Raw genomic sequence first — 12,960 nt, 5'->3', positions numbered from 1 at the left:
TTGAACATAAATGAAACTCAGGATCGGCAGAGGAGTTATGCCGATAGGAGGTGGAGAGATCTTGAGTTTCAGGTGGGAGATAGAGTGTACCTCAAGATGGCCTTGTTGCGGGGGTCCGAACAGGTCATTGACAGAGACTAAGTTGAGTCCGAGGTATATGGGTCCGTTTAGAGTGATTGAGTGGGTAGGACCGGTTGCATATAGACTGGAGTTACCTGAGGTTATGCATGCGTTCCACAAATTTTTCTATGTGTCTATGTTGTGAAAGTGTCTCCGTGAGTGTCTCCGTGACGATGATCAGTTGTTGGCTAAGATTACTCAGGATCTTCAGCCTAACATGACATTGGAGGCGAGACCAGTGAGGATTCTCGAGAGGAGGATCAAGGAACTTTGGAAGTAGAAGATTCCTTTGATGAGAGTCCTTTGGGACTGTGATTGTGTTGAGGAGCAGACTTGGGAGCCAGAGGTGAGGATAAAGGCACGGTTCAAGAAGTGGTTCGAGAAGCAGGTCGCGACTTGAACTTGTCTATCCTTGTCCCAGTTGTAGTTTGTGGCTGGAGCGGGAATGGAGTATTCCAACCCATCTCTCTTTTTTACTTGGTCGCTTAGGGGTGGTTGGTTGTGCGACTAAGTAACAAGACGAGGTAGTGTTCGGGATATGAAGTTCCCGGAGCCGTGGTTAAGAAGGAAAGTTTCTAAAAGTGGAAAGTTTTAAAAATGGAAAGTTTTATGTGTGTTAGAATTTGTCTATTTTTAGTGGTTGTGAGCCTTTGAGAGGATTGTGTAGCCTTTGTGGCGTGCTGTTTAGCCATTGTGTGGCCTTTGTGGCGGGGTGATTAGACGTGTGTGGCCTTTGTGGCGGGCTGTTTGCCATTGTGTGGCCTATGTGGCGGGCTGTTTAGACATTGTGTGGCCTTTGTGGTGGGCTGTTTAGCCAATTGTGTGGCCTTTGTGGCGGGCTGTTTAGCCAATGTTGCCTATTTAGGCGGTTCTTCGGGATGTATGGTCTTCGTGACGGTCCTTCGAGACAAGTGATCTTCGTGACGGTCCTTCGGGACAAGTGGTCTTTGTGACGGTCCTTCGGGACGAGTGGTCTTCGTGACGGTTCTACGGGACGAGCGGTCTTTGTGACGGTCCTGTTTAGGACGATTGTTGGCCTTCGTGGCCGTCCTGTTTAGGACATTTGTTTGGCCTTTGTGGCGGTCCTGTTTAGGATATTTGTTTGGCCTTTGTGGTGGTCCTGTTTAGAACATTTTTTTGACCATGTGGCGGCCTGTGGGGCATTGAGATGATCCTTTCGTGGTCATGAGGTATTCCAGTGAGGGGATATGTGGCTGGTGGGGCATTGTGTTTGTTCTACACGAGTCACAGGAAGGAAACCTGGATGGGGATAGGGCTCAGACGTGTTCAGAATTGTTTGCTCACGACTCTTAGGGGACTTCGGTTCTCCTAGTACTGTCATATTCTAAGGCTTTGTGGCTTGAGAGTATGGTTGGTATATCGACTTTGGATGATGATCCGGGGGCGCGCTGTAGGGTGGCAACTCGAGAGATGAGTATTTGACTTCCTTATGTGTTATGGCATGCGGGCTTAGACCCAATGAGGAGCCAATGTTATGGCATGCAGACTTCAGCCTGATGATGAGCCAATAAAAACACAAGGTTTAGGCCTATGAGTAAAAGAAAGTCCAAAAGTCGAGACAAAATAATGCATGGAACGAGAGTTTATCGCCTAGAGGTGACCTTTCGTAGATCGGTCGGAGGAGTGGGGGCTGTAGAGACGGTTGCACAGGAGTCCTTGACTGATGGTTGTTCGAGATTCGAGGAAGAATCTATGTTGGTGGGGGAGAATTGTAACATCTGCAAACCGGAATCCTGGTTTAGAGGTGCATTGGTCGATGCAAGGTCTCGTTTGTGCGTTTTGACTTAAGTAAAACGTTGTGTTTAGGGTTAGGGAAAAACCCTTAAGTCGAGTTTTTGTCTCATTAGTCATGTTGAGCCGCTTTTGAGAGAAAAGAAGGAGAGAAATGTGTTTTTGAGTGTTCTTGAGGATTCTTGGTGATTTGGAGACGTTTCTGTAGAGATATGTAGCTTAGATTGTTGCAGGAGCTTCCTAGGAGCGTGTTCTTGCTTGTTTGTGGCTCAGAATCTTACGTGGAAAAGGTAATTGCATGACCATGGCTTATCTAAGCTGGAGATTTCTTTGATCTGCTTGTTTATGTGTTGTGTGGCATGTTAGAATGATATTTTGGACTTTGTGAGAAGCTTCGGGGGAAACGATGTTCGGCATGTGCGATGCACTTTGTTTGTCGATCGATGCAATGCGAGGACGCCACAGATTGACCTAGGAGCATCGGTCGATGCCATGTGGAGGCGTCGGTCGATGCAATTAGGGTTTTCGCGTAATGTCGAGCATGCATCGGTCGATGCAGTGTGAGTGTCGGTCAATGCAAGTGAACCTTCTGTCGGTCGATGCAAGCTTGTGTTGGTCGATGCAACCCCAGTTAGTGTCGGTCGATGCATGGTTGGTGTCGGTCGATGCATGGTTGGTGTTTGTCGATGCAGAGTCCTGGTTTTTTGTTGGTTGATTATTGATTGTCTCTAACCATCAACCAACAATCAATAATCAACCAACAAAAAACGGGTCGGGTCGAGAACCTTACTAGCTGTAGAGTATTTATTTATATTATTATTAGAACTTATTATTTATTAAAAAAAAACGGGTCAGGTCGAAAACTTTACTAAAATGTCAAGATATATCAAAAAAGACATTATTAAAATGTCAAGATATTTCAAAAAGGAAATTGCTAAAATGTCAAGATATTTTTTGCGTATATAATTTTGTGAGGAATGAGTGGCTATTGTCAGTTTTTTAACTATAAGATTAAGAAAACTTTACTTTATTATACAAAAATAAAGAAATACACTAAGATAATGTTGGTTAAATAAAAAAAATTATAGAATTTACAAATATATGTGAGGTTTGAGATATGAGGGTTATTGAGATGTGTGTCTTTTTGTTATGAGGAAAATTGGAGTTAGAAGCCTATTATAAATTCATTATTTAATTAGGTAGTTAATTCACTAATCCTTATATCAATTTATATTTATAAGGAGTCATATAAGCTATATGAGAGTTACAAAATGTAATAAACACATATTAACATATTTTAATATTTATTATGTTTCTAATTGTTATTAGTTATTTATTACAATATTAATAATACTATTGAAGTTACAAAAGTGTCAACATATAACATAAGTAAATGAAATTTAGTAGCTTAAAGATGTATATGATCATAATATGAGAGTTACAATATATGTGATATAATTTGAAATTTAGTAAAATATGTGAGAAGATTCCCCAAAAATACATTTATTATTTTAGTCAATATAACTATAAATATATGATAGAAATTTAAACCTAATCAAATTAATATGAGAGTTACAAAATATGTGATAGAATATGAAATTTAATAAAATATGTGAGAAGGTTCATAAATACTTACATTTATAATTTTTCAAATATTAATTGTTAATGTAGCTAATAATATCTATTAGGAATTACAAGCAAAACAAATTAAAGAATAAGTTGAACAACTTATAATGTATAATATCAAATTATATTTTGTCTTAAATATAAATATAAATAAAATAATGTATATCATATAAAGTTAATTGAAAAAAATAGACTAAAAATATTAAAGAGAAAATGACACATGTTGCAAGAAGAGATTGCCAAATGACAACTTCTTAGAGAAAAAGAAAAATCATTATTTTAGGACAATATATTACACAAATTAAAAATAGATTAAACATCTTATAATTGATAATATCAAATTATATTTTGTCTTAAATATAAATAAGATAATGTATGTCATAAAAAGTTAATTGAAATAAATACACAAGAGAAAATAACACATGTTGCAAGAATAGAGTGTCAAAAGAGAATCTGCTATCATAATAAGATGATTTTTTTTTGTTAAACAATATTTTTTCATGCACCCAACTTTTAATGATAAGATTTTATATCTTAACACTCCTTTGATTATAAATACACAATACCTTCCTCTTAAAATCTCCATCTCTAGCTAAAAGTTCTTTGAAGAAAGTGATTATTTTATCAAAAACATGGCTTTTCGTATGTTTTTCCTTCTTCATTAATTGTTCAAATTTATTTTTCTGTAGTTACTTCTCTGATTAGAATTGATATATTAAACTTTTACAATATGTATAGATAGTACTGATTATGGAGACTGTGAAATTGTATGGCCAACAGAAGTTCACAAGGCCACTATACTCTGGCTTCACGACATCGGGGAGAATTGCAACGAGTACACAATCACATACTTTACTTTTTATTTTATTTATATATAAATATGATTCTTTTTTTTCAAGTATCTAAGTAACCTATTTCGTTATAACAAAAGTTTAAAACAAGTGACATCTTCTACTAATAGAGTAATTTATAAACATTTTTGGACAATTTTCAACTGAAAAGTATTTTTAAAAGTTGACTTTGACATGTTCTACAAATATTATGATTTGATTTGAAGTGTTATTTGTATATAACTTTATTTCCTTTTTAGTATTAAAATATTGGTGACTTAACAAGAATAATTAATAACTTTTCTTTGTTGTACCATTTCACATAAATTTCATTTCTTATGTTCTCACTTCACTAAAGTTATATATACGTAAAATCGTGTTTTCTCTGTACTTGAAGTGTATCTCTGATCACTCTATATATGTCTATTCTTTCTGCATGCAGCTGAGGTAATTTTGCACGTCGAATGAATCTTCCAAATGTACGTCCATGCAGATGTTAAATTTTGCCATATAAATGTTTTCTACTTTTTGTCAAACAGAAACTCAATTGAAATTTCTAATTAGAATTTATGATTTTTATGCATAGGTAAAATGGATTTGTCCGACTGCTCCAATACGTCCCATTACTTTATTCGGTGGAACAGAAAACTACTGCTTGTAAGATATACTAGTTGGCTTCAAACTTCAGAAAGACACTAGTATTAATTAATGTCTTCTAAAATTTAAATTAAAAACTAATAGCATGCATTGTATATAAAATTTTAGGGCCGATGTCAGCGAAATTTCTGAGAACATGGAAGAAGATACAGATTCTTTAAATTTTGTTTCTTCATTTGTTATTAGCCTTCTACAATATGAACCAAACGATGGTAACCCATAATCATCAACATTCAAAACATAGCATGCTTAGTTTTATAGTATGCTATCAAATTTTTATATCAAATCTATTAATCCAATTGGTTTTGATAGTCATGATAGGACTAGGAGGTTTCGGCTTGGGTGCAGCGGTAGGTCTCTACTATGTGTCTTCTTATATCACAGGAATGCCAAATATACCCCTACGATTTATGGTTGGAATCAATGGCTGGCTTCCCGCTTGGAGGTAGGCTCGTTTTAAACCGTAACGTCAGTATTTGTAAGAAAACTTAAGTTACAAAAATTTTAGACGTGGTATAAACCTAAATCAATCTTTTTTTTTTGTTAAAGGATTTTCTTGAATTATAAATCGATTACAAAGGAGCCTACATAACCATTCTAGTAGTAAGATACAGAAAGAGAGGGAAGGCTAGCCTTAGCTAGAGAAAGAAACAGAAACAGAAGATTACAGACGGGGAAAGAAGAAGAGAAGAGAAGAGAATAAAAGATATCCATTTCCCAGTTGGTGAATCTCACTAGTGCCTAACCTAAATCAATCTTGCAGAAACTTACTTCAAAACATGACATATAATTATGGGTCCCCAAGTCTTGCTCCATCGTTACCAATCTTACTTACACACGGAAATTGTATGTGCATATTGTCATCTACAGATCTACATTACAATTTAGATATCAATTCCAAGAGGATGCTGATTCTTTTTAATTATCCTTTTTTTTTTGTTTTCTCTGTGTGTTTCACAGCTGATAGTGTAGTTCCCTTCCAATTTGGATTCACATGTGCTCAGACTCTTAGCACGGCTGGATTTCCAGTTACATTTCTACCAAACGACGGGTCTCTAAACATGAAATTAACTTCACTTTTTTATTTGATTTAATTTTACTACTTCTGAATCTAATTTTGGGGTTATGCCTTGTGTAGGGATCATTATCCAATATCTTTCCAAGTAATCAATGATGTTCGCTTATGGCTCACAAATAATTTCCAACTCTAAGGTCAATAATGCTCACCACTGCGAAGAGAAAGGAATTGGAGAACAAAACTATCATACAATATACTACATTCATTTTTAAATTTCTCATTTTTTGTTCATAATAATTAATACATATATGAATATTATATTATATAAACTACATTTAAACAAAACTAATTACTATATAAGATCTAAGTTATATAATTACCTAGACATGCAACTTTGATGAGATGTCAATTTACCTAAAAATGGTTTTCCTTTCTTTTATTCATATGATGTTTTATAGATTATTGGATTGTGTTCCACCCAAATATGTTGTTTTGGTTTTTGACTCTTTAATTTATATTGTAGACCAATCAAACAAATACTTTTTTTTGGTCAACATCAAACAAATACTAAGTAAACAAAATATTGTTAACTACTTTAAATAGATTATGCCTCTGAGTGTGAAACTTTGTTATGATATAAATTGTGTTCCACCCGATTTAGTATAGGATATTTGCCATCCATCCAACTTTTCTAAAAGGTGTGATTTTGTCAACTTTTTACAAAGGTTTGATTTTGTCAACTTTTAATATTAATATTTTTCTTTCATAAGGCTCCTTTCTTGATTTAAAAAAAAAAAAAAAAACACTCATTTCTTTTATAAATACACAATGTTCTTCCCTTGCCTTCTCTTATATCTTTCATCTCTAGTGAAACCTCTTCTCATCAAAACATTGGCTTCTCTGGTTCTGGTTCAAAAAAAAAAAAAAAACATTGGCTTCTCTGGTTTTGGTTCAAAAAGAAAGGAAACATTGGCTTCTGGTTCGTTTTTTTTTCTTCCATAGTTATCAAATTATTTGACAATTTATTCTCATATGGTCTATGAGTAGAACTCATGAGTGAATTTGCGTACAGACAAAAAAATTTGGACAAACTTACTCTACTCGGCCCTCAGAGTCACTATTGTCTGGCTACACGACGTCGGATTCACAGGCTACTGGTAACACTCTTGCATACTATATATATCGTTTTATTTATAAACATGATTTAAAAGTACTTGAGCTTTTAACTCTTTTTTTGGGTCCTTAAGACCATCTCTATTGCATAATTTGTCTTGGATATCTTAACATAAATTTAATTATAAAATAGTAATATATTCTCTTATAGATATAGTGTCTTAAAAACAATAACATGCTCAATAAAAAAAATTTAGATATAGTGTCTCACATTCTCCCAAAAAATTATCTTACAATATTAATATATATATTTAAAATTATATATTAAGCCACCCTCCTTAATATATCTAATGGAACTGGTTTAAGGTCCTTCTTTAGTCAAAAGTAGAATTTTGACATGATTTGCAAAACCTAATTTTAACAGATATTTTATTTTTGGAAAACTTTTTATGCATTTAAATGTTTGTGGTATGACAAAAATGATATAAAGTTTGTTTCATTAATTTTTTTATTACATTATTATTATTTTTTAGTAAAAGAAATGTACTTTATTCTCACTATATATATGTCTATTATATATGCAGCTCACTTCAGGCTTTCCAAAATTTGAGGCATCTTAATGTATGGATCCATTAACATACAAGTTTCCCCATGCAATGAACTTGATTTCCTTATAGGCAAAATAAAATTTTAATTTAATTTGAAGTTTCTAATCAAAATTAATGATTTTTCATAGATAAAATGGATTTGCCCGTGTAACATCCGTGAACCAAAAATTGAATTTTTTGTAGGGGTGTTGATCGACATTGCTTGTGGTGTCGGTCGACACCATGCATGGTTGGTCAAATCGGTATGATTTTAGTTCTCCGGTTCGCGTGATAGGTTTAGGGAAGCCTTAGAATTGAGTTTATAAGGGAGAACTCGACTTACTCCGTCTTTTGGAGTCGTTTTTACACTTTTAAAGAGAAAAGAAGAAAGGAGAATTTCAAGAGACTGTTCTTGAGGCTTCTGCGAGATGTTTTTTTCCTGTGAATGAGATTTCTTCATGGAAGGTGTGGATTCAAGGCTAAGGACATGGTGGGAAGGTTGTTGTGGTGCTAGCTTCGTCGTTGGGGCATAGATCTCGTTGTTTGGCTAAGTTGAGTGCATGACCATGGCTTATCTAAGCTAAGATCTCTGTTTATGGACTTTGTTTGTTGTGTGGTAGTTTCTTTTGGTTGTTTGTGGGTTTTTCGTGGTTTTTGAGGTTTGGATTCGTTCCTGGGATCGTGTGGGACGAAAAGGAGAAGCTTGGAGGCGAGACTCGGAGGTTCTGCTTGAAGGAAATCGCTGCTCGGCATCGGTGTCGGTCAACACCAATATGGTGTCGGTCGACACAAACGCGAGGACGACTCAGGGACTTGGCGAGCGTCGGTCGACACCTTGTGGAGGTGTCGGTCGACATCGTTAGGGATTCGGGAGTGTCGAGCAAGTGTCGGTCGACACCAGATGACCAGTGTCAGTCGACACCAGATGACCAGTGTCGGTCGACACCCTTCTGCAGGGACCGGTTTATGTCATGTTGCTTTGTGCATGTTTTCCTGGTTTGTTCTATTGTTGTTGTTTGTGCCATGAGAGTTCTTATTGCTCGTGTGTATAGCCCAGCATATAGAAGGATTGCCTCACTAAGTATTTCTGGTAATACTTACACCTCTCTTTTGTGTTGTGGGGTAGGTAAAGGCAAAGTGTGATCGTGGGATCAAGGCTATGAAGAGGAGGATGTTCTATAGGCTCGGTGGGTTGCTTTGTGTCTTTTTTAGGATGCTAGAGTGGAACTTAGTGGTCTAGAACGGATGCTAGGATTGCTGGTTTATGATTTGTTTTATGTTCTAGATTGTTGTTGGATGGATATTATGTTATTTCTTTAATGGTTATTGATTATTGGAGTTGAATTATATGTTATATGCGGTTGCTGATGATTGGGGGTAGGTTGCTAGTGAGTATGGGATCACTAGATATTAGGTTAAAAAAAATGGGTCGGATTGTTTCAGTATGGTATCAAAGCCTATACGGTTCTAGGTACGGGTTCGCTATGTGCTTTGCGTTGTGGATGTTAGATTGAATGCTTGTGTGTGACATGGGGTCCTAGAACATCCTCTTCGAGAATACTTTGTGATTCCACGGTGAGTTGTGTTCTTTGTGTAGTTAGGGTCGTTTTGTTTGCTTAGCCTTCTGTTCTTGGTGATACAGATGGTTAGCTGAGGGTACCACTCCCGGTAACCGCTGCAACAACTGTTTCAACAAGCCCGCAAGATCAACGCCTCCTATAGGGGATCCACCTGCTGGGACTCCCGCACCCGGAACCCTAGAATCACCAGCCAACCCAACACCGACACCGCCTACACCGACTCCATCAGCGCCTACGGTCCTGTCAGTACCCCCCCCCCCCCCCCGACCACACTCATGGACCCCTCCTGAAAGCCCTGCGACTCGCCAACACCCGCAGCTGCCATACTCTGCTCCACAGCATCATTAACCACTGGGGCTCTGCCCCTACCACGACCACGTCCGCGTCCACGACCACGTCCGCGTCCTCGACCATGACCAGCAACATTACAAACAAGTTCATTTATGTCAATAAACACCCTAGACATCTAATCTTTTAGGCTAGGAAGGAAAATCATTGATACTAGTTGGTAAGACATTTCATCAAACACCTTGTGGGTGTGGAAATGCCTAAATTCTAATGCCAGATGATCGGTAACCAATTAGCATTAAGAATCCTAATCCAAACGGGAAACATACAAATCCAAGCTTACTAAGATTCTCCACCTAATCTATCCCATCTTCAAAAACACTAACACTACTCAAACCCAGAAAACATGATACTTAAGTATACAAACCCTGAAAACATTAAAGCCCTAGGATAGAGCAATATTGATCAAAGAAACAAGTGCAAAAACAAAATAGATCTAGAGAAATTTTGATTACAAAGTCAGAACGTTTTTATGTGGCTATAGATAAAACCCTAGGATAAACGCAATGTCCTTTGGGTAAAGCCAAAGAGAGTATTTATAGAAAAAGTAGAAAACCCTAAAACACAAAACGACAATATAGAGAGGTGGTTCAAGAATCCGGTTGGATGAGTCGGAGCGTCTCTCTTCATGATGTGTGCGGTCGAGTCAGAGGTGTTATGCTTCTCTGGTGCTCAACTCATGTATCCTCGTCCATTACTCGTGGTCGAGTCGGAGCGCGTCCCTTCAGCTTGTGGTCAAGTGGCATGCTGGTGCATCTTCCTAGGAGTGTGGCCTAGTCGCATGGCGGTCAAGACACATGGTGTCTCTCCTGCTGGTGTGGTCGAGTGGGATAGTGGTTCTCTTCCCAAAACATGTCGGATCAAGCGGGATGGCGAGGTTGGATTGAGACGAGGTGGAGATCCTGACGCTTGAGTCTGACGCCTTCCTTCCTGAGGTGGTGCTCGATTCGGAGTCGTGGCGCTCGAGTCGCACGCCTTCATTCCTGAGGTGGTGCTCGAGTCGCATGCCTTCATTCTTGTGTTGGTCCTCAAGTTAAATGCACATCTCTGGCTCGATTCGGTTATAACAGTCTGATCATTTTCTAAGCACCTGAAATACTCCAAAATGCACAATGCAATGCAGGACTAATGCAAAATTACCTAAGTATGCATTCTATGCAAAAGAAACTATCAATGATGTAAAACAATGTGATAAGAGAGCGAAATGAATAAAAAATGCAAGCTGAAAGAGTGTAAAATATAAACATATCAGCCATTACTCGTTGTTGGTAGTTCTTTGATAATTTTGATAGTCACCATACGACAAGAATAATGGTGGTATGGTATCCTAGAGTTTATGAGCTTCTTTCTTCTGGCAGAGAACACCAACCTCACAATGTCCTTTGTGTATGGGTTCAATTTGGTGGAGGAGAGGGTTCCAGTTTGGAACGAACTAGCCTATCTTCACTCCTCAACTCCTTAATCTCAAAGTCTTGGGAATTTCTTGGTAATTTCAACCAAATCCTACAAAGTGAACACCACTCCAGTTTTTCGAACGCTGATGTTGATCTTCAGGGGTAAATAACTTTAAGATTTCCCTTCAAGAGTCAAATTTGAAGCACCAGCTAAAGGTCTCCCATTTAATTGGTGTAATCATAGAGAGGAAGACCCTATCTATACTCGTATTGACCACACTTTCATCAACGAACACTAAGCTAATCTTTTTCATGATGCTTATGCTGAGTTCCTCGAGCTTGACCAATCCGATCATGCCCCATGCTTATTCTTGACTCCTAATTTCCGCCGTGTGATTAAAAGGCCGTTTAAATTTTTTTGTTATGTTGAAGTTCACCCTAACTTCTCTGCAAAGATTCAAAAAGAGTGGGAATCTCTATCTGTTGTAGGTTCTAGCCAGTTTAAACTTGCCAGTGCTCTGAAGCTGCTAAACCGTGTTTACTTAGACTGAATAAGTCTCACTTTAGTGTGATCACTCAAAGAGTCCATGAGAAAGCAGAAGAAGTTGCTATCATTCAAAGGCGTCTACTGAGTTCTCCTTCTGCCACTCTTGCAAGGGAAGAAATAATTGCTTCTTAGGAATGGAATAAGTTAATGTTAGCATAGTAGAAGTATTTTATGCAGAAAGCTTGAATCCAATGGTTGCATCTTGGGGATAAAAACACTGCTTTCTTGCATAAGATGTTAATTCAAAGGAATGCGCAGAATCATATTCATTTCTTCACCGATTTAGATGGCACGAAGATCTCATCTTCTGCTGAGTTGAATAGACATGCGGTGGAATATTTCATGTCTATCCTTGGCTCTATGGACATACTGTCAGCTCCTATCGCAATTGATTATTTGCGGGACCTTCTCCCTTTCAAATGTTTGGAAGCTCAGGCGAAGGGACTATTGAGGGAGGTTACTGATGTAGAGATACATGAAGTTTTGTATTCTATGCCAGCAAATAAGTCCCCAAGACCATATGGTTATCCAACAGAGTTTTACAAGTCTTCTTGGTCAATTGTTGGTCCAGATCTCACCCTTGCCGTGAAAGAGTTTTTCAGGGATGATCTTCTTCTTAAGGATCTGAAAACAACGATTATCACTCTCATCCCAAAAACTCCTAAAGCGTCATCCATTACTGATTATCGTCTCATAAATTCTTACTAATCAGTTAAAATTGGTTCTCCAAGACTGCATATCTCCAAACCAAGCAGCGTTTTTAAGTGGGTGCAGCCTAGGTGAGAACATTTTGCTGGCTTCTGAACTGATCCTCAGCTATGAGAAAGCTTCGTGTCCTAAGATCTCATTGCTTAAAGTGGACATTAGAAAAGCTTTTGATTCAGTCTTTTGGAATTTAATCTTCAAGATCTTAGAAGCTCAAAACTTTCCACCACTTTTTAGAGCATGGATTCAATAGTGTATATCCATGCCGCATTTCTCTGTTGCAATCAATGGTGCGCTCGCGGGTATTTTCAAGGGGGAGAAAGGTTTAAGGCAAGAGGATTGTATATCCCCTACCTCTTCATCATGGTAATGGAGGTGCTATCAAGAATGTTGGACTCAGGGACAGAGCAAGGTAAGTTCTCTAGACATCCTTTGTGTATCTCTTCTCGCCTGAATCAACTAGCTTTCGCCGATGACCTCCTCGTTTTCTCTGATGGGTCTAATCACTCTCTGCGTAGCATTTGCAAAATCTTACAACAATTTCACTCTTTTATTGGGTTAGACATGAATCTTGCAAAGTCAGAGCTATTCGTTCGAGCGTCTGAACATGCATAAGCCGTAGTAATCTCTGACTCGGTTGGCGTTAAGCTTGGGTCCTTTCCCAAAAGATATTTGGGGCTACC

General features: G+C 37.7%; 2 protein-coding genes across 2 annotated transcripts; both read left to right on the top strand.

Annotated features, from left to right (window-relative positions):
- Positions 1–4,248: 4,248 nt before the first annotated feature.
- On the top strand, positions 4,249–6,304 carry LOC147947984 (uncharacterized). Its single transcript, XM_087507498.1, has 8 exons — positions 4,249–4,333; positions 4,776–4,807; positions 4,915–4,985; positions 5,094–5,197; positions 5,298–5,430; positions 5,749–5,831; positions 5,946–6,036; positions 6,124–6,304. Exons 1-8 carry the CDS (start codon positions 4,249–4,251, stop codon positions 6,194–6,196), a joined length of 672 nt encoding a protein of 223 aa, XP_087363624.1. The 3' UTR covers positions 6,197–6,304.
- A 5,502-nt stretch (positions 6,305–11,806) lies between these two features.
- LOC147947983 (uncharacterized) lies at positions 11,807–12,280 on the top strand. Its single transcript, XM_087507497.1, has one exon. The coding sequence runs from the start codon at positions 11,807–11,809 to the stop codon at positions 12,278–12,280; it is 474 nt and encodes a 157-aa protein (XP_087363623.1).
- Positions 12,281–12,960: the final 680 nt, after the last annotated feature.

The sequence above is a fragment of the Camelina sativa genome, chromosome 3 (genome assembly GCF_030686135.1).
Source record: "Camelina sativa cultivar CO46 ecotype springtype chromosome 3, ASM3068613v1".
Taxonomy (NCBI): Eukaryota; Viridiplantae; Streptophyta; class Magnoliopsida; order Brassicales; family Brassicaceae; genus Camelina; species Camelina sativa.
This window is presented reverse-complemented; position numbering and strand designations above follow the sequence as displayed.